General features: G+C 41.5%; 2 protein-coding genes across 3 annotated transcripts in view; one reads left to right on the top strand and one right to left on the bottom strand.

Moving 5' to 3' along the window:
- Positions 1–4,430, bottom strand: part of samm50l (sorting and assembly machinery component 50 homolog, like) — a 49,044-nt gene extending 44,614 nt beyond the window's left edge. Inside the window, exons 1-2 of the mRNA XM_051954232.1 lie at positions 4,254–4,430; positions 1,892–2,005 (exon numbers count right to left, since the gene is read on the bottom strand). Coding sequence (XP_051810192.1) covers positions 1,892–2,005; positions 4,254–4,274 — 135 coding nt within the window. The 5' untranslated portion in view covers positions 4,275–4,430. The remainder of the gene's footprint in view (positions 1–1,891; positions 2,006–4,253) is intronic.
- A 6,605-nt stretch (positions 4,431–11,035) lies between these two features.
- The window catches only part of scube1 (signal peptide, CUB domain, EGF-like 1), a 236,338-nt gene continuing 224,486 nt past the window's right edge, over positions 11,036–22,887 (top strand). For both annotated transcript variants that reach the window (XM_051953882.1, XM_051953875.1), the window contains exons 1-2: positions 11,036–11,273; positions 15,798–15,920. In XM_051953882.1, coding sequence (XP_051809842.1) covers positions 11,186–11,273; positions 15,798–15,920 — 211 coding nt within the window. In that variant the 5' untranslated portion in view covers positions 11,036–11,185. The remainder of the gene's footprint in view (positions 11,274–15,797; positions 15,921–22,887) is intronic.

Below are 22,887 nucleotides of genomic sequence, written 5' to 3'. Positions count from 1 at the left end.
AACACCCAAGAATGGCTGAGAGAAAAGCGTTGGACTATTCTAAAGTGGCCTTCTATGAGCCCAGATCTGAATCCCATTGAACATATGTGGAAGGAGCTGAAACATGCCATTTGGAGAAGACACCCATCAAACCTGAGACAACTGGAGCTGTTTGCTCATGAGGAGTGGGCCAAAATACCTGTTGACAGCTGCAGAACGCTCATTGACAAATACAGAAATCGTTTAATTGCAGTGATTGCCTCAAAAGGTTGTGCAACAAAATATTAAGTTATGGGTACCATCATTTTTGTCCAGCCCTATTTCATTAGTTTGTTTTTTTAAATAATTATGTTAATCAACAATTCAAAAGTGATGGCTGATTTTGATTATTTAATTTTCAATAAATTTTTATTTATTGTTACTTTTGTGAGTTTCAAGTGATTTCAGTGAGAATTGTGGGTTTTTCCTTCTTTAACTGAGGGGTACCAACAATTTTGTCCACGTGTGTATATTGTGAAGTGAGTGTGTGAAATAACAGAAAGTTACCATCTTCTATGATATGTTCTAACTGTTTTATCACTTGATTTCTCCAGTGAGTAAAATTTATCATCTTTTTATTTTGCAGAATGTCAGGGTTATTCCAAATTGGAGTAAGTTTACATGGAATGATTGAAGACTTACTTAATTTTAGAAATTCCCACCAAGCCATTAAAGAGGAGCTGATATTAATGCTTTTGAAACACTGATGAAATTTAATAGTTGTGCTGATAAATGGCAAGTCAGAAATGGCTATGTCCTCACATATTGCTTGCTCTACATCTAACCATAACTCATCTACATTACTAGCTTTTAGCCATTTGGAAATATACTGCAACTTACTACTGTAGCTAGGAAGTAGTGACTGAAGTTAGGTAAATCCAGTCCACCTCTATCTTTAGTCTGTTGTAGTCTTTAAACTGATACGTGATGGTTTGTTTTTCCAAAGAAATTTGGATATATATGAGTCCAGTGATTTAAACCAACAGGAGGATGGTTTGGATGGTATCATTGAGAATACATAGTTAACTTTAGGTAAAACCATCATTTTAATAGTGGCAACTCTCCCCATGAGTGATACGGGTAAGTGCTTCCACTTTTTTTCTTGTTTTGAGAGGGGCATTTTTTTCCAGTGCATTAGATAATTATTCATAACGGCTCAAGTGTCACTGAAATCCATAGATGTTGAGCCCAAATCTGATAAACAGGTGGATTCCAATGAACAAAATGAGCAATAAAGGATACAAAAAGGCTGTTCATGAGCATTCACCAGAAATTTGATTTCAGTTTATTGGGAAAGTAGGGTTAGCATTGCAAACAGAGGATTTAGAGCACACTGAAGCCAGGTGTTGAGACTTCGACCACGTTTAACAAAGTCTTCTGAGAAAAAAACTCAAAAAAGGACAATAAGTCCCAACGATAAAGGATTGTTTAACTGTGCTTATCTAACTACTCTGCAATAACAAGTAAAAATTGCTGCAAAACGTCTGTATGGTTGCACACACCGGGTTACCAACAGCAGATTCTATAGCACTTTAAATAAAGTAAGGACATTAACATAAACACACCCAATGCTAATCCCAATAAATAAAGAAGGAATGCATGTGAGAGAAAATGTAAGTGTAGTATGTGCATTTGAGAGAGATTTCCACCAAAACAAATTGCTAGAAATTTAAATATGTGAAATGTGTATCCCTAAGAAGGCAATCTCGAAACCAAAACAAGTGATATATCAGGAAACTGTCAGTGGAACTTACAGGGTAAAAGTCAGAACCACCCTCTACATCTGGGCAGAGAGATAAGGGAAGCATGAATACGACCTATAAAATATTTTAAAAGAGGTGCCATGATGATAAATATTACTACTGCTACTCACGTCTTTGTTTTCGAGGACCTCCTGCTTGGATTCCTGCTCTGGTTCTGGAGTCTCCATCAAGTCATCAGGGTGGACGCCCAAGTCCCGACCATGCATCGGTAGAGGATCCAGACTCTGCACCAAGGACAAGCAGAAAATTAGCTATGAACACCAGAACTTTCTCAGTTTTGGAGCCATCCATTTGCAGTATCTATCAGTATGTCTGCATCATGGCTCTGCATGGAAAAGACCTACCAGAGGAAAAACTTCACAAACAAAGAAAAGGGCACAGGAAAATTAGTGATCACACTGAAATATGTGGAAACACAGTTGCAGTAGTAATGAGTAGTATCACCAGTACCAAGTCAAAATGGCATGTGGAGTATCTGTGACAGCTCAGATTGAAGGACAATGCATAATATTAACCTCTATAATACTCTTGCTTGCTCTTTGACACAAAACTACGAGGTGAAATATTACAAAAGAACATGACAAGAAACCTGATGGATATTTTGAGTCCATTCTTTAACCAGATGAGACCAGAGTGAATTAGCTGCATGCATAGTCCTGACAGTGAATGGATAGAAGTGACCATGTTTGCCTGTGGATATACCAAAATACTGGCTGACAATATGACTCCCCGTCTGCAGAAGCTTAGCAGAAAATGACTTTTCCAGCTTGATTATGATCTAAAGCACACAGCCAAAAACATCACGCAAGAGTTTCTAACGAAGAAGAAAGTATAAACTGTAATGTGGATGAATATGCCCCCTTATTTGACTTCAGTACAACACCTTTGGGTATTTTAAAGAGAAAAGGAGAGCAACACAACCCTTCCAGTATAGAGCAGGTAAAAAAGCCTGTTTCTATAGAACATTTTTTCAGCACCTGAACATCAGTCATGCTGAGAAGACTAATTGAAGGTCCCATATTATGCTACTTTTCAGTCACGTCATATAGGTCTCAGAAGCCCAAAAACATAGTATTTAAGTTTGTTCGCCCCAAAATCATCCTTTGTTCGGAGTTTCAGCGGTCGAAAAAGTCACTCTCACCAGCCCTCCTCAGAACAGGCTGTTTCTGGGCCTGCTTCCAGGTATGCAAATGAACGCATCTGTCCGCACCCACTCCCCCTTCTCTCTCTGGGAGAGGACGCGGCTTACAACAAGCTGTTTGTTGGGAACAAACCCAAGAGGAAAAGAGCCGGCCAGCAGAGAGTTTGCTCCCGTAATCCCTGACAGCTCCACCACACCAAGAACCCGCCGCCCCTTGACGAAACGGTGGGCCGCCACAGGCGACGAAGCCGACGCCGCAGCAGCCGCAAGCAGGAGAGATGCTCCGGCATGGTAGGACAGTGTGGCCATGCCAGGGGAGGGGGGGCACAATCAGGGGGAGGAGTTAAATCCGCTTATTTCGTCATAAGCGGACCCAACTCAAACTCGGCCGTTTGAGCAGGCATTTTCACAAAATGTGGTGTAGCAAGGCAGGGAGGAAACAGACAGTTTTCAAATTCGAACCTCATAATGAGGCTACTGCAACCCACACTACTATAAGAAAACTTTCACAAAGTGAGATTTGCATAATATGTCCCCTTTAAAACACTCTTTCAATGTCAGTAAAAGAAAGTCTGCAACTTAGAAGTAATGCAATTACTGTGAGGTGGTACAATTCAGAAAAATTTGACATTTAAGTGATATTACAGAGGTGTACTCAGTGCTGTTGCACACTTTAATTAGGGTAAACATTGTTCATTATTAAGAGTTGACCAAAACACTATGAATAGCACCTTTAAAGGGTCAGCTGTTATGGAAGAGAAAGGGCAAGACAGGCAGTGGGTGGGGATTTCCCAGGGGAGTGTCTGATGTCCTATGACCAGTGAAAGTCATTGAATGCACCTGAGGCACTAACAGAAGACTACAAGACTGGAATCAATGCTGGCTCGGTGAGAGACATTAACATCTGAGAATAATGTGTTCCAGTCTAACGCTGTTACACAACAGGAAAACATTTATCTATTTCCCCGTTTTGCACAGTTTAAAAAAAAAAACTTATTATTTTTGTTTCTAATGCTGCCTGACAGCACGACAGCTCCCCTAAAAATCCCACATTTAAGGAAGAATTTAAAAATGCCGCCCAGCCTGAACTGTCTGCATTGTGGTCCTTTAAATTAGCTTAAGGCGAAGTCAGATCGTTTCAGCAGCAACAGCTATGCAGCACACACTCACGCTGAGCCGTGTGTTTTCTGTATTGTTTGGTCTTTTCCCATCAGTGTGTAACAGAACATCGAGTTCACATGCTGCTGCTGCTGGTCTGCAGCTCACTGGGCAGGGAGGTCACGGCACAAAACACACCACACAGCCTGCTGTCAGGAGGAAAGGAGGTTTACCTTAGCATGGACAGTCCCCATGGTGGCTACCCGCTCTTAGACAGCTCTTCGGCCGGGAGTAGCTGCTCTGTGTGAGGGGGAAAACGGATAAATGACAGCGGCTACTTTCTCCAGTACCAAACCCCCTTCAAGGGAGACGCCATGACAGTTACTGCTCAAGTGCACTGGTGAGTTCAAGGACTCCTCGTAATGTACGGTAACTTCTACTAGCTTATTTCCTATCAGAAAATTTAAGCTAGCAGCTGCTGAAGATGTTGTAAAATAAAAAGGCTGGTACATGTGTGTCTACGCTGGCTCAAAATTAGTTTTCTGCTGTCGCTTTTACTGTAAAACTAAATGATACAAGCACCCTTTGGCTCTTGTGAAGTCACTTCGCTGACATAAAGCTGAGCAGAACAGACCTACCGGTAGACAAAGACACACATTTAACATCATTATACGTTAAATGTAGCAAATTAGTGACAACACACACTGCAAAGGAAACCGACTAAAAATGAGGGTCCTCACAACGGTAACGATTTTCTTGCTCGTAAATGCATCATCGTGTCCTCCCTCTGTGATTGGACAACAGCGAGAACGCACCGAGGTGGGCGTGGCGGGGTGAAAGCCACGCTGATTGGGTGTTTCCGGCAGGTGGCGCTGTGTGCCTTCTCTTTGCAGAGGTCAAAATGCTCACAACCACTGTTTCAAAACCTGTAAATCAAAAATCTAAATTAAAATATACTTTATTCATCCGGAGGGAAATTGAGGTATCCACTAATGCATTACACTATAAATATACAATAAGGCACAGTGAAGTATAAACATAATGCAAAATTTAATATAAAGATAGAACAGACTGCTAAATAAAGCCCAAGTCCACCATCCCTACCAGGAGGAGTTGAAGAGCTGGATGTCTCTGGGGACAAAGGACTTCCTGAGTCTGTCTGTAGAGCATTTCAGCAACAGTAGCCTTCCACTGAACATGCTCCTCTGTCCATCCATGGTGCTGTATAGAGGATGGTTGGGGTTATCTATGATGCACAGCAGCTTGTTAACTACCGTGACCACAGAGTCCAGCTCCCTCCCAACAACTTTTCTGACCTTGTTGACCAGTTTTCAGGTCTGTTTCTGTCCTTAGTCTTCACATTCCCACTCCAGGACAGCATAGAGCAGCACACCAGAGATAATAGACTGATAGAACAGACTGAGTAGTTCGCTGCAGATGTTGAAGGACCTCAGCCTGCGTAGTAGGTACAGCCGGCTCTGGCCCTTCTTGTACAGCATATTCGTATTCGCAGACCAATCTAGTTTGTCGTCCAGGTGTACACCAAAGTACCTGTAGGTGTTAACCATCTCTACCTCCTGGGAGTGGTGATGGTGCAGATATCCCGAAGTGTGGAGCAATATGGACTACAGTGCTGTTTGGTGGTTTTTGGTGGGTCTGTCTCTCCGCTAGTGTGACTGCATGACTGTTGTTGCCTGTTAAATGTCTTAATCACACCATCAATACAGTTGTGAATAGACTGTTATTGAATTAAATCAAATAGCAGTAAATGCAGTATACTGGAAATTTCCCCTGACATGGGGAATAGTAAAGGATTATCTTATCTTATCTTATCTTATCTTATCTTATCTTATCTTATCTTATCTTATCTTATCTTATCTTACCTAACCTGTAAAGCACTTTGTGTTGCAATTTTCTTGCATGAAAAGTGCTATATAAATAAAGTTTGATTAAGCACTAGCTTAATTTCTGACAAAAATAAAGTTGTACTCATGTGACTACTTTTGGTTTCACTAATACACTCTAAAAGGACCTGAGCAGTGAACAATGCTGTAGTTCTACTCAGTATTATTACATATTATTTGCTTGACTGTGTTCTAGAATTTGAGTTGAATGTATGTCTGATTAGGTTCAAAATATATGGATCAACCCACCAGTGACTTGTGTCCCCAGTACAGCTGCTCTGTTATGAATTGCTTTAACATATTTTCCCAGACCCCCAGTATTACTATGGTCAAATACCATCCTGACTCAAAGTTTGAGTAGGATCCGCTCATTGCTGTAATTATTTAACAATATGCACTGTGAGTAAGCAGTTCCAGAAAAATAAAAGTGCAGATGTTGGTCTGTAAATATAAAGAATGGAACATCATATGTGGATCCGGGTACATCTAAGGACAATATACACACGAAGACAATAGACCATCATGTGTATATTGATGGTCCCCCACCTGACAAGCTTGTTTTATTTGCCAAAAAATATATTTAAATTGTTACAAATTAAATTGCCAGCAAAGTTTGTGCATAATGGAAGCATAGGAAGTACAATAATCATTCTGACACAACAGACTCATCCTGTAGATCAGGTAGAACTGCAGCAGCTTTCCTAACACCTATATTTTTCAGGTTTCACTGTGCTTTTGTTTTTATTCATGCAAATGTACTCTCAAATGATCACAGATTCATTTGTGGGAGCTACCGAGGGAATATTTGCTATTGTGCCCAATGATAATCCATTCTCGAGCCATGAGGTGTTGACTTAATCCTTAACACCTCATGAAATGTTTATTTATTACAGCGTAATTTCATTATAAAAACTGTAAAAGTTTTTGCCCACAAAGAACAAAAAAGTCACTGTTTTGTCTTCACACAGTAATAGGTGACTCCCCAAACTGCAGTCCTTGTTCCTTTAATCCATCTTTATACTCCTTGCATGCCCCACACAAACAGCTGCCGACATCACAGATGTGTAGAATGTGTAGTTCTAGTTGTGTAGTTGTGTAGAATGCGTAGTTGTTGGCATTACATGCACAGTACTGACAAAGATCTATGTATTGTGCACACACGCTACTGCTGAGCGTGCACACTACTGCCCTTGTAGTATCGTTGTCACGTCAACACAGTTTTTGTCCTGCACATGGAGACTTGTGTACTTGCAGATGAGTAAAGAATAACACTGGCTTTTGGGCTTCTTGGTGGAACAGAGTTAGGAAAGTTTAGGTGTCTTAAAAAAAAAGAACAAAATGTAAGGACCTGATCACAGTAATTTTCAACCAAAAAAGCTGTGGTTTCCTAATGGAACTGTGGAACCAGGATGCTGCATGGTGAACCAGCCTGCACCCTCACCAATTTGTAGATGAACTGTTGCATTGCCAAATTAACAGACTTTTGCTTTCATAGTAACTGTTGCTCAAGGAAACCAACAAATTGACAAACTATATTCTTTAGCTGATGTATTTTAGAAGAAATATTTACTCACTAAGTTAGACTACCATTCAAAAGTCTTGGGTCACTTAGAAATGTCCTTATTTTTGAAAGAACACCATTTTTTCAATGAAGATAACATTAAATGAATGATAAATCCAATCTAGACATTGTTAATGTGGTAAATGACTATTCTAGCTGGAAACGGCTGATCTTTAATGGAATATCTCTATAGGGGTACAGAGGAACATTTCCAGCAACCATCACTCCTGTGTTCTAATGCTACATTGTGTTAGCTAATGGTGTTGAAAGGCTCATTGATGATTAGAAAACCCTTGTTCAGTTATGTTAGCACATGAATAAAAGTATGAGTTTTCATGGAGAACATGAAATTGTCTGTGTGACCTCAAACTTTTGAACGGTAGTGTATATTTGTAGGCCTTTTCCATACTTTTTTTCCCTTCATCATAAGACACAACTACTGATAACACTGCGGTTCCAGCTTCAGGTCCTGGTATTTTAAATTTGAGACTTTGACTCACCATGCAAGGACACTCTATAATATAAAATTTACTGAGAGTGTTTAGCTATCCCAAATCGATCTGTCTTGTGGAACCAGAAGTAGTTCTGTCACTCTGACCTGAACTTTGATCAAAAAGGACTTTCCAATCATTGATTAAATGAATCTCTGTGTCATGAAGTCAAATATTGAAAGTTCTTTTCCATTAAAATACTCCCTTCCTACCTTTAAATGATTTAGATGGAACTATATACTGTTTCGTTCTTTAGAATGTGCAGATGGATGAAGTCCCTGTCTTGTTCTCCAGCCCCCACTACTGACCAACTGCAGCTAGAGCACACCAGCTCACCTACAACTCTGCTCAAAAATTGCTTTACAATGTTAGGTTGTAGTATTAGAGTAATTCAGTGTTACATTTTAGAATCGGAAACCGATATTGAAGGAAATAATTGAAAAAAGAAAACCACACCCTGCAAGCTGCAAGCGGTAACGCATGACATCCTGGAGGTTTGAATGTGTGACGTTGTTTTTTAATCTTTGAGATTAAAGATGAATCTTAATTAAAGATTCATCTTTAATCTTTGTCATCAGAATAAGAATCAAAATCAGAATCAGCTTTCTTCTTCTTTTCCTTTCGGCTTTTCCCTTCAGGGGTCGCCACAGCGAATCGGTTGCCTCCATCTAACCCTGTCTGCTGCATCTTCTGCTCTCACACCAACTACCTTCATGTCCTCTTTAACCACATCCATAAACCTCCTCTTTGGTCTTTCTCTAGGCCTCCTGCCTGGCAGTGGGAAACTCAGCATCCTTCTACCAATATATTCACTCTCTCTCCTCTGGACATGTCCGAACCATCTCAGTCTGGCCTCTCTGACTTTATCTCCAAAGCCTCTAACATGTGCTGTCCCTCTGATGTACTCATTCCTGATCCTATCTATCCTGGTCACTCCCAAAGAGAACCTCAGCATCTTCAGTTCTGCTACGTCCAGCTCTGCCTCCTGTCTTTTCCTCAGGGACACTGACCAAACAACATGGCTGGTCTCACCAGTTTTGTAAACCTTTCCTTTCATTTTAGCTGAAACTCTTCTATCACACCTGACACTTTTCTCCAGCCGTTCCAGCCTGCCTGTACACGCTTCTTCACCTCTTTCCCACACTCTCCATTGCTCTGAACTGTTGACCCTAAGTACTTAAAATCCTCCACCTTCTTGATCTCTTCTCCCTGTAACCTCACTCTTCCACTTGGGTCCCTCTCATTCACACAGCTTTAAAGGCCATATACATACTTAACACATAAGGAATTTGGATTCCACTGTTGGTATCACTCTAGAAATAAAGAAAGAGAACAATAAAATAACTATAGCAAGAAGTAGAGAAGAAAGAAAGAAAAAGTAGTAGTAGTAATAACAATAAATATAGATTTAAAAAGTGTATACAGATGTTTACACTTATGAAAAGAATATTTAAACAGTGGTGTAAAATGATCATTTCTACAGGGAAAATACAGAGCAAAAAGCAGAGAACATTGTTCTTAAAACAGTATAAAATAAATAACTGTATAACTACAAATAACTGTTGCTTCATGAAACGTCTGCATGAAGGTGTTTTTTTTTTTTGGCACATCCCAGTTATTTAATGTCTGCTGAATGCAAGACCTGCTTATCGAAAAGGTAAAGGTAAAGAACGAAAAAGTTAAAAAAAAAAAACCACACAAACACACTTTTGTGTGTGTATGTATGACAGAGAAAGAAAAAGAAAGAGAGAGAGAAACTATGTGTGTGTGAATGGAAGTATAACAAGGTAAACATCATTTCAGTATTTCATTATCACATATGATGTTATTTATTGTGTCAATTTTATTGCTGTTCTATTTTAAAATGATTTTTGCTTGCTTTCAGTATTGTATCATGATATCCTAATACTTCTCTGCTTTTCTTGACACTGCATATGGTATGTTTTGCTTTTTACAATGTCTGGCACAAGAATTTCCTCCAGTGTTAAATTTTATTTCATCTTTTTAAAAAAAAAAATCACAGGAAATGTCTTAAACTGTTTTACACAAATGTAAAAGTTTTTTTTTACAAGGTAATTAAGTAAAAATAGAGAAAACAAGAAAGAAAGCACAGTACTCCTCCAAGGCTGCTCAGTCATTGTATCACTTCCAACAGCTGAATTCTTGGAAAAAATTGGCAGAAATCATGGAACCGTAGAATGTGTCCATTTAATAGAGATGTATCCACCAACATTATGCATGTGTGTGGATATCTAATCATGTGACCTAAATATGTAGCAGGCGTCTGGAATTGATGGTTACTCGGAAATCAGTTGTATTGTTCAGTTGTTAATCAGTTGTTCCTTGTATCATTTCAGACAGATAAGTCCCGCTAAGTCCACAGTGGTGGATTTGTAGTAGGATCACAATCATGTGATCGTCAGCAGGCAGCTGATGTAGTGTTCACTTGTTGTCATAGTTACAGTGAAGTGCCTATCTCACAATGATACAGAAATCTTTAACAAATCCATGGATCCAGACTATAAGCTGCATCACTGCCCAAATCTAATCACTTGGTCCTTGTGTCATTTCTGACCTTCCCTGAAAATTTCATCTAAATCTGTTGGTCCGTTTTTGAGTAGACAGACAGACAGACAGACAGACAGACAGACAGACGACTGCTACGTTCCTTGGCAGAGCAATAACAAAAGTAAGAATTTGGGTTTTCTATCTTTTCCCATGTGTCCTCTTCTGATTTATCTGGTGAACCTCTTTTAGGTCCCGACCCTCATGTTGGAAACCACTCCTGCAGCTCAGATTGGGACCCTCATGTTAGAAGCAAGCTTTTCTCCATTTTTCCACCATTTGATGTTATATACAGGTCTGAGGGTTGGGAAACCCTGAGTATCTCCATCATGACTCTCTGTCCTCTCTCTCCCTCTCTGTCCGTCTCTCTCTCTCTCCCACCGGCACGAAGCAGCCAATCAGAGGGCTCGGATCGCCTACTCTCTCTCTCCCTCTCCCTCTCTCTCTCTCTCTCTCTCTCTCTCTCTCTCTCTCTCTCTCTCTCTCTCTCTTTCTCTCCACAGGAGCGGTCCTCCTCCTCTCCTATCAGAGACACACGTTCACACATGCACACATCCACACACACTCACACACATCCACACACACACTCCGTCCAGTCCAAACCCCCAGAAAAGCCCTGCTGAATCCTCACACCGTCTGTCAGCATGGGGAGCGCTTGTTTTTCCCGGGACGTTTGTTTGTTTATCCTCCTCATAAATACTTGCAGGGTGATGGGGAATGTCGGACTCGCAGGTAAGAGCTTCCCTTTCCTCTCTGTCTGGCGTTATTGTCAGGACTTTTTCCGTGGATTTAGTCTTACCGGCTTAAAGGAGGAAATGATGGAGTGAAAAACTACGAGGGGCATTCTGATGAGACACAGATGACTTTAAAAATGATGAATTGATGTGCTTAAACTTGACATGCATTATTATAGTAACACTACAAGTTGCTATAGGCAAATATTGCTACAATGTAAGTCTATGGCACTGAAAACTCGCCTTTGCGCACTGCTCTCACTGCCCGGTGCCACTAAACATAGACTTGTAAGTCATTTAGTCGTTTAGTAAAGCACTTCTCTTTACATCACGGTTTTTCTTTCCTGAACTCTATTTGTGATGCGTAAATGGATTTAGTCTCCCAGACTTGACTGGAACTTGTGTTTCCTGCGCGCAAAGGTCAGTTTGAATCGGAAACCGCAGGTTGATCTCTAGGTTAAGCGCTCATTTGCTTTGATTTGGAGTTGAGAGAGCTGCCTGTTTTCATATTTCACCGTGGTGGGAAAACGGCGCAAATGATTTACCGAAGGTGGTTTTCAGAAGTCCGCTCGAGAGCATCTCGTGTCCGGGGGTTTAGTGGTGGCCTGTCCGGAGCTGCAGGAGGGAGGAGGTGTGTGTGTGTGTGTGTGTGTGTGTGTGTGTGTGTGTGTGTGTGTGTGTGTGTGTGTGTGTGTGTGTGTGTGTGTGTGTGTGTGTGTGTGTGTGTGCATGTAAATGTGAGCTGAGGGGTGGTGGTGGCAGGAGAGCCGTCAAGAGTCCCAGGAGGAGCAGGCAGGCAGGCAGGCAGCAGGGGCCCAATATCGACCATGCAGCAGCACATTGTTCAGCCTCCCACCACTGAGAACATGCGAGGAGTCATTACAGAGACAGAGAGCCACCGTGCAGGCAGAGCTTTAACAAACCCAAGAGGACTCACACTGCAGGAGTAGAGGCGCTGAAAAGAAGAGAAACGTGTCCTGTTTCAAAAAAACACCTTAATTTGTTGCTGCTTCTGCTCTCAGACTCCCCTCTGTCTCTCTGTTTGCTTCACCTCCAATAAAAGACTCACACACTTTTTTTAACAGGGAAAATATTTATTGTAAGTTCCGTTTTATCGTTTATTTATTGCCTTTGTACGACTGAGCTGGGCAGAGGGCCAGACAGAGAGCAGCGGCTGAACCACAGGCTGCCTCCAGCTGGGCTAGCTAACGTACACATTGTCTATTTATACTGGGATGGCAGCACAGGACCAGGAGAGAAGCTCTGTAGTGATGCAAAGTTCTACTGAGCTGCACATTTCAATAACGTGAACGAAAACATTTCTATGTTTCGGGTCCCCTATTTCCTGCATAAGCAGACATGCGTGTGGACATTGTGTAATGAGTGGGCCGTCTGCCCATCAATTCAGGCCCAGATGTGACCAGCTCTTGTCAATAACCTGATCAATCGAGAAGCCGTTAAGCAGAGATTATACTCTATTGTGCATGTGCGCACAGGCAACACACCACAGAAAGGTAGTTTTAAATGATGCCATTTTCTCATCCACTTTTTTTTTATTTGTCTTGGAGGATGTGTTCCATACATGCACGTTAGGTCAATGTCTCTGTATTCCATGCGTTCACATCACTACCGAACATGCTCTACAGTTCTTCTACTCTGGTGGCTGTGTGGGCACAAGTTGTAAGTTGAACTTACACTTCTGCATAGACTCTCGTGGAATTGTGGAGATGACGAAATTTACATCACACTGATGCTAGTAGACCCTCGCAGACTCACTGATGCCTTTAAAACAGCCATGGATACCACAGACGCATAGTTACTCCATCAAGGAACGCTTAGCAGTTATGTATTGATGGGCATATGTTTGCCTGTCTGTCTGTATGGTTGTCTGTCTGTCAAACTAATGGATTATTGGAATGAAATTTTCAAGGAAGGTCAGAAATGACACAAGGATCAAGTGATTAGATTTTGCCAGTGATGCAGCTTATAGTCTGGATCCCCAGATTTGCTAAAGATTTCTGTATCATTGCTCGATAGCAGCATGGCATCACTGTAACCATGACAACAAGTGAACACTACATCAGCTGCATGCTGACGATCACATGATTGTGATCCTACTACAAATCCACCACTGTGGACTTATCAGGACTTATCTGTCAGAGATGATACAAGGAACAGTCAATTAAATTGTGGGGGTGTTTCTGAGTTCCACGATTCGGTATGCGTACATAAAGTACACATGCATAACATATGCCTGTGCTCAGCGCAAGGTCTTTTAATAGATTTCATCCATCGGAAATGATACAACAACGGAGCAGCCTTGGCGGAGCACTGTGCTCTCTTAATGCTTTTCTGGTTATTGTTGTTAATAACCTGCTGTGTAGCTCACATGGAGTCTGCTTGGAGGACAGACTCTGTAAACATGCGGTACGAGTGGATCAGCATCTAGTATGAATTTTCATGCACATTACAGCACTTGTATTGAAGTGACTCTGCTGACAGATACAAATGTTGGACTGAACTCTGATGAGGAAGTTCAGACCTGAGCAGAAGCTCATGTACTTGCGAATGTAACTCTAACTCTATGATTTTACTCCCCAGCACATTCATACACATACAGTTGTGGACAGCTGTGGTCATCATGGAAATGTAGTTGTTTTTAAATCTGTTACTTTCTAGCCTACTTGAATTCTGTTTCAAGGATTTGTTCCATACATGTGCAGTTTTTGGCATCTCTGTCTTTCCTAGGATGCACAGAACTGCTGAGTATGAGCACTGCTGACCTTGTAGCATAGCAGCCACGTGAATACAAATGTTGGGCTGCACGTGGATGTTCGCTAAGGTGTCCATGTGAACTCTCATTGACTTGGCCAAATTAATTTGGACCATTGAATACCTACACATGCAGAAAGTATTAGGCTTTGATTATACTCCTTAGGAGACATGACAGCTGTAGAACCCAGGGATGTGTGGTGTTTGTTAAATAAGCTACTTTTTACTCTGCTTGGAGTCTGCAGGGAGAACTCTATATACATGTGTAGTATGTATGCTATATATATTCTGTACATGCACACTAATGTCCTTGTAGTGCAGTGGCCTTATGGACATAGGTTTTGGGTGGCAGGTCTGCAGAAGGGTCTGCACAGACTCATTAGACTTGGCTAGATGCTGAAATTCCCGTCATGCAGATATGAGGGGATCCTTGCATATTTGCAGACACGGAAAGTATAACCTCGGCCTTAAGCTCTCTGTCCTTTGCATGCCGTCTGTCTGTCATATTTGAAATTGAAATTCATGGAATGTATGTAAACATGTACGTAGTGAGGTGTGATCCATTAGAGTCGGTTTGATGCCCACGGTTGTAGTTTACATTCAGCAACACCTTCTCTGTTTGGAGCCAGGACAAAAAAGTATATTAAGTATTTCTCAAAGCACACTGGTGTTTTTGGAAATCTGAAATCTGTTTTTTGTTTTGTTTTGTTTTGTTTTTGGAGGCAGCATCTAGCAGTTCCACTTGAATGTACTCTCACATTGTCTTCAGGCTCATGTTAAGGTATCTGCTACTTGATCAAGTTCCAGAAGAACTGGATGCTACATTTCCCTCTATGCATATTATAATTGGATTTTATTAGACAGCTGACTCCTACAACAGGCCTTATAATATTTATCAGAGAGCTTGACCCCTGAACCTGCCTCTGAGCCTGGCTATGCGGCACACACCTTTTTCTTCAGATGTGATTGGATCACGCATCATACAGAGTTGTTAGTTTCACTTCTAGCCCTGTCCTGATTGCTCATATCTTTTAGACTCAACATAGCGAGACCATCACATTGAAAAGCTCCATCCAGAGCCCCAAAAGATAGAATATAGCGGTTCTTTAGAGTAACTAAGTAGAGTCAACTTGTCACTCATTCCAGGTGCCATACCCCAGAGGGTTTTGACCACAAGTGATGTTTTTTTCTGTGATATTTAAAGATTTTTAAGGGAAAGATGTTGGGTTAAATCTATAGTAATTTTACTGGAAACTGCTGGAACGACTCCTGTTGTCTGAAAGTGTTGTTGACAGTCTTGTAATGTGACATGAACAAGATACAGACTGTAATTATTTAAAGGCCACTAAAAGGATAAAGGAGAACAGATGGAACACTGAACATAACTTTCTTGTGAAAGACTGCTGGATCACTGCAGTTAGGATACAGCTTCTATTAATCCAACTTTTCACTCCTTGCTTTCTCTAAATTCTTATATATTCGATATGTCATGTTGGGCACTGTAACAAAGTGTCAATCCGACATCAGAGCAGTTTTTTACAAACTGAAAGATGTATACTTCAGTGCCTTGGACTTCCTGGAATCACTGTTTTGTCAGATGACATGAGGCTAGAGATCAGTAGGGGGCCCAGATCCTGGTCTGGCATGTCAGGGCAGTGCATCATCAGTCATTGGCTACCCGGCATTGTGAGCTTATTGAATCCCAGTGGACTCAAGTATAATTGGGTATTAATGTTTTATGTTTGTGCAGATGCAGATGAGTGCGCAGAGGGTTCAGACGACTGCCACATTGACGCTCTCTGCCAGAACACCGCCAAGTCCTACAACTGCATCTGCAAGCCAGGCTACAAGGGAGATGGCAAGCAGTGCGAGGGTAAGTCCTACTCTATCGTAAAGCTTTTAGGGGATCCCAGCACAGGTGAAAGCACGATCTAGAGTATTAATGCACAATAACAGTGGCTTGAAATATCCTTTCTAATAGGGGATTTTGGTTGCACTGTCATTATTAGCAGGGATAATGTTGCACATTTTTAAGCCGTCTCTCCAGAAGGACGTTGACAGCTTTGGAATGGGTTGTACACACAGAAGTACCACAGAGTGAAGCTTGAAAGATGACTGAAATATTTGGCAAGAAGTTGGCAACTGTCCAACATCTGAAAATTGTCAGGGGTTTCTGACACTATCTGACCATCTGACATGCAGTTTGAACAAACTTAACTGCAACCATGCTGAAGAGGGAGGTGCCATCAGGTGTGACAAGAGTGGTTCATACATTTTTTTTTAGGAAAAGACCATTGTGTCCTGAAGGGCAAGATAGCACAATCAGGACTGCCTGAGATTTAAGCATGAAATCTGGTTCTAGACAGAGAGAAAAAGCCAATCTACAAGTTCACATTTTGCTGTGAGATTGAGAGTACATCCACGAGTAATGAACTGAACCCAACAGATTGGTAGTTGATTAATTCATAGAAATGGTACTGGGGACTATCTGGGCATGTTTTGATGGAATCAACAAAAATAAACCAGATCAAATGCTGACCTTTTCTTTGCAGAACCCTATCATGTTGTCTACTACTTCAGAACTTCTTCTCTCCTTTAGCACAGCCTAGGAAGTACAGTCACGCTGGTACAACTCTTAGTTTGGCTACAGAAGCTGGAGGAAATACACAAATTTATGTCCAGGAGTATTGTATCTCCGCCCTCTAGCTCCTAGCAAAGCTCACTGTACAAAGGTGCGCTCTAGTAAGTCTGCTGTCTGATTAAAGTGCTGTCTGTGCTCAGTCAAAAGGCATTTGAATCATATCCTCCCACTGAAACTTTTGTTCATATGTACTCTATCGTTCAAAGTTTGATGTCACTTAGAAATGTCCTGAATCATAAATCCAGTGTAGACGTTGTTAATGTGGTAAATGACTATTCTAGATGGAAATGGCAGATTTTTAATGGAATATCTCCATAGGGGTACAGAGGAACATTTCCAGCAACCATCATTCCTGTGTTCTAATGCTACATTGTGTTAGCTAATGGTGTTGAAAGGCTCATTGATGATTAGAAAAGACTTGTGCAGTTATGTTAGCACATGAATGAAAGTGTGAGTATAACTTAAGACTTTAAACAAAATTTTTATTTATTAATTTTTTTCAGTTTTTATTTAGATCAGGAATAAATATAGAAGCTTCTGTGCAAGATGCCCAAAAACTTCTGAATATGTAACTTTGATACACAGAGATGAATTTCTAGGGCTTTAGTCAATGACCAAACTAGGACTTTAAATGGGAGCAGCATTTGCAAATGAGCACGTTCTAATGTCAGGTACTGTATGATCTTCACCCTGTCCTTAACACATTTAGACTGAGTCTGAAACGATCTGGGCCTCTGATGTAACAGCAGGTTAGACAGCTGTTCCACAACCCCCACATATGCACCCCCCCCCCCTCCCAGAGGTTCTTCTAATTAACGGGGAGGAAGTGGACTAATCGGGGGTGTTAGGGTGAGACGGGGGCAGCACCTGGCTGTGTGCTCACACCTCCGCTCACTTCTGCCTCAAAGCACACCACAGCTGGAGCCGCCCAACTGCACAGATACACCGACTCTCTCATTTATTTATGCACCACACACACACACACACACACACACACACACACACACACACACACACACACACACACACACACACACACACACACACACACACACACACACAGAGAGTGAGAGAGAGTGTAGTCCTCTAGTCTTTTCCATTGTACCTCACACTCCACTGCTCATATAAGTGATGCTACAGAATGTTGCATTTTCACAACCCTAAGAAAATGAAAGAAAAAAATACAAAATACTGCGCATTGCTTCATATTTTTATGTGACCTATGATAACATTGCATTCACCAAGTTACCTGCTTTGATCATTGAGCATGACAGCATCACTTGTACGTCCAACTGGACAGGGAAGATTACTTAATTAGCAAGTTTAGTTAGAGTACATGAACCAAGTTCAAAGTATACTGGGATTATTCTTAGAAGCTTAAACTTCACAATGTTGGAGCTGGAAGCACCAAACACTCTCACCTCAATATCTTGATTAGTGGCTGTTCTCTGACTTACTGATTACAGGCAAGCATCCTCTTCAGTAGATGAAGTTTTGTTTTTTCCCAGACACCCTCAGGACTTGTGGCCATAGAAAATGCATACAATTTCATTTAATTAATCATTGACAGATTTTTGCTGCTTTCAGTCTTTGTTGTTACTGCATTGGTTGATTTTTTTAATTTTATTTTTTCAATCCAGGAATAACTGACACTTTTCCTGTTTGTTCAGCTGCATGTGCTCAAACACCCCCCACACAAAACAAGATAGGGCAGTGTTGTGATACGCCTGGTACCAGTTTTATGAGTTTAGATTCCACAGGGCCTGCATTTTACCTGTTTGCATGTATGGTTTGAGAATTTAACTAAATGGTGTAGTATAATTAGTAATGTCCTGGTCAGTCCATCAGAATAATGCAAATGACTTTTTAAGTTTATGTGTATATGTACACTATCTTATTATTAGTCAGCCAAAAGAAAGTCAAGACCAAGGTCTGACAGCGTATAAATGGACATTTTCAGAATTTAGAAGTAAAACATCTTGCTTGAGGTGAATTTGTCTGTGCGTCTTGTCTCTGAATATGTCAACTCTGGCCAGCAAACATTCCATGAAATTTCAGTAAGAAATGGCAGCAACAATGAGTAATAATGCAACCACTGCACACTCACAAATATGGAAAGAGACTGACCTTAGAGGAAATTCCATCTTTCATCTATACACCACTTAATCCTCATTAGGGTCGTAGGGGGCTGGAGTCTGTCCCAGCTGATGTTTGGTGAAGACAGGAGACACGATGGACAGATCACCAGTCTATCACAGGACTACACATAGAGGCAAACAATCATACTCACATTCACACGTACTGGCAGTTCAGAATGTCCAATTAACCTCAGCATGTTTTGGACCGTTAGAGGAAGCTGGAGAACCTGGAAAAAAACCCACGTATGCACATGGAAAACATGCAAACTCCATGCCGAAAGATCCCAGGAAGGTCGGGACGTGAACCGGGGATCTTCTAGCTGCAAAGAGACAGTGCTAACCACCGAGCCACTGTGCAGCCCCTTAAAGGAAAATATCCCTGCAAATCAGTACAAAGTTGTTCTGAGTAATCACCTTCACTCAAAAAGTATCTGTCCTAATGGGATGGGAATGCCTCCATCCATAGGAGACAAGGTTTTGCCGAATGGTTTATTGAGTATGAAAAATGCACTATGGCCTTCACAGTCACCAGAGCTCAACCCTTCTAGATTTTGACTGATGTGTTAGACAGTGTTCTATACCACCAGTAGGCTTCCAGAGACTTACTCCTCATCTCTATTTAATAATGACATGTAATCTGTTAGCACTACCTCATAGTAATGCATGGACACTTCCTTGTTAGAGTAAGGGATAATTTTTTTCTATTCTCATTCTATGGACATGAATGCAGCAAGGTAACTACTGTAAGGTTTTCATTTTTTGTGCATGTTAGAAAATAATCATTAAGTTAGTTTAAATCGCTGTGGTGTCAACACCTAGTAACTGTTATAGTGGATGTTGTGTATGGACGCAGTCAACATGATTTATTTTCTGAAAGAAAATGAGAAATTGCATTGATTTACACAAGGTAGTGGAGCGTCATGACTTCAGCTCACTATAGAACGTTTTTCACTAATTACAGTTGCATTATAGCATAAAAGTGACTTCTCTCCTCGATCTCCCCGTGAACTCTTTATTTCTACTGTCACTGTGTGCTGCTATCTAACACAGATGTCATTTTTTGTTGTACGAACCCTTTAGAGGACCATGATTCTTGACTGTGTAGACTGAAGTCCCAAACTACATTAATGAGGCAGCTCTCCAAATGTACCTTGTGATTTATTACTCTGGACGGTCAAAAAGACACACGTTCTGAATAAGGCATCCTGAACAACAACAGCTCCTCTGTCCTCTGAGCGGAGACAGCAACAGAGTTCGGTTTTTCAGGAATATGATCTTCCTCCCATAAACTTGCTGTCTGAGCAGACCTGCGCTGCCAGCCGCTCTTTATTACATCACTTCTCCCAAGCATACATTTGAAGCAGTGCGTGTGTTTCCGTGTGTGTGGGGGGATGATGCACTCTGTTTGAACGCAGCTTGAATGTCAACTGCGTTTTATTACATCACCGTTCTCCATCCAGCATTTGGATGTGCAGTGTGTGTGTGTTTCAGCCATGCTTCACAACACACTCTCCTCCCTTCGCCTCCTGACTGTACGCTGAGATCTATCGAACTCTCCCCCTGGTGATGAGGCAACAGCTCATGACAGGGACACCAAATGAAGACAGATGGTGGATGGGAGTTGACCCCTGACCCCAGTGATTAGATATGCGCGCTGTAATTGGCCAGCTGTGTTTTCCATCAACAGGCATTACGGGCCACTTTGCCGGCCAGCACCATTAGCGGCTTTGCTATTCCTGGAAGCACCTGGAAGCAGCACAGCCTCTGCACTCGATCTCTGAGTCCCTCAGGTCATCTCTGCTTCTTTATCATCAGCATCACTCCATATCAGCGAATTATCACTCAACAGACTAGTAAAGCATGCTGTGCATCATGAAAAATTGGATAAAACTGAGGGTTTGTCTTTGACTTTTACTCCCTTGTTCTCTCAAGTGCATTGACCCAGAGATGTATGATCAGTCCACACTGTTATCTCTCATTTGTCATTTTATCGTGCTTTTCCAGGTCTACAGCACCCTTTTTTTTTCAAAGACCTCCAGATGCACTCTTCATACTCCATATTCTTGGATTTTAAGTGCAGTTTTAGATTGTGAGGCCTCATGAGCCTTATGCAGACAAAATCGGTCTATCTGCCCTCACCAATGAATGTAACAGTTAGACGTGTCCTAAAATGCCCTGTTTAAACACTGTGCACCTGTAATAACAGCAAGCAAACTGCTGAATGTTATGAATTACTCCCAGTGGCACGAAGATTCAAATATAGATATTTACCCGTTTATACACCCTTACCACACAGACAGTCCAGACAGTCTCAGATTTCTTAAAGTCTTGCTGTGTGTACACTGGAGAGTGACCTCATGTTATTTCATTTCTGCAACTCTATGATGTTTCCAAATCAAATCACTTGCAAATATTTTGAAGGGAAATCGTTTTGTTTGCTGCAAGTTTGCTTCTGCCTCCTGGATATACAGTGCAGAAACAATGCAACAATGAGAGCTGAGGACTAAACACGATATACACTGCTTAATCCTCATCAGGGTCATGGGGGGCTGGAGTCTATCCCAGCTGATTCATGGTGAAGGCAGAGGACACCCTGGACAGGTCACCAGTCTATCACAGAGCCACATGTACAGACAAACAATCACACCTACAGACAATTTAGAATCACCAATTAACCTCAGCATGTTTTGGACTGTGGGAGAAAGCTGGAGAACCCAGAGAAAACCCACACATGCACAGGGAGAACATGCAAACTCCATGCCGAAAGATTCCCGGGAAAGCTTTGATGTGAACCAGGGATCACAAGCCAAAAGTACTATCCACCAAGCTACTGTGCAGCCCAAATCAAAAGCAAGCAACTATGACAAACAGTTTGGTTTTTCACACACAAAAGAAAAGCTAAATGTTGTGCGTCTGGCCTAGACTGAAGAATTTGTGGTCTAAAGTTCAGTTAACTGTTGTGAATTAATACACTTGGAGTCATTGTACATGTACAGAGAGCAGCAAGATCACTGACTGAATTGATGACATTGCTAACGTACAACATGCTGATGGATGCCTGTGTGGGTCTACACTGAGAAATCTCTGACTCGCTCTCATGATTCGGTAATGGCTTAGATTGGAGCTCTGGTGACCAAGGGAGATGACCTGTGCTCTTAGTCTCTTTGCTACACTTCCGCACTGCAAATTAGCAGCTCGCAGGCCACATTGTCCTGCCAGGAGCTTGGCTGTTCAGCAGTTCACTCAGCAGGATCACAGCCCAGCCACAACCCAGACCAGAGCCCATGGGTGTCTCTCATCTTATCTCCTCACATCAGCGCTATGTCTTCACAGGAGTCAATCTCTGAAGTGAAAGTGTTTTTCTAAAGCTGCTTGCCACTGAAATCTGATCTGGTGATTATGAACGCTGCCCTCTCTGTAGACTTTTCCACAAGCTGATACTGCCGGCTTGTTATGGAAAAATGTGAACTTTTATCCCTGTGCTGTCAAATGAAGAGTATGTGGGAGGAGCTGTGTATCAGTCAAGCCTGCTTTACTGCACATGTGCATGTGTGAGTGCAGTACAGTGCCAGAGTAAGCTCCCTGCTTATTGAGAGATGTATTTTAGTATTGTGGACTTGTTTACCAAGCTGAAGGTTAAAAATTCAAAGGCCTACGATAAGATGAATCACTGGGAATTAAAGAAATGCTGCTGTATATCCAAAGTTCAGGGCAGAGCGACTTATCAGCTTTGGGAGATTAACTATGGCATTCCTACTGGGAAAAAAGAGAAAGAGAAAGAAAATTAAATGTCAAGCCTTTAAATCTACTAATTTCTTACCAAAACAATGATATTAGATTATGATAAAATAAAATACATTTTGAGTCTCTCCCTGCAAAGGTGTATTTTGGCACTAATGTTCAGGGTTTTGTTAACAAGCACATTTCTTCGGTGCATCGTGGTCCAGAGATCTGGCTGGTTGCCACAGAGCTGTCAGTGGCCCGCCAAATCCCTGCAGTGTTTACTCAGCAACTGTCACTTACAGGCTAATTGATTGGTCTTCATCAAGGCTGTCCATTGC

The sequence above is a fragment of the Acanthochromis polyacanthus genome, chromosome 1, assembly GCF_021347895.1.
Source record: "Acanthochromis polyacanthus isolate Apoly-LR-REF ecotype Palm Island chromosome 1, KAUST_Apoly_ChrSc, whole genome shotgun sequence".
In the NCBI taxonomy this organism is placed as follows: domain Eukaryota; kingdom Metazoa; phylum Chordata; class Actinopteri; family Pomacentridae; genus Acanthochromis; species Acanthochromis polyacanthus.
This window is presented reverse-complemented; position numbering and strand designations above follow the sequence as displayed.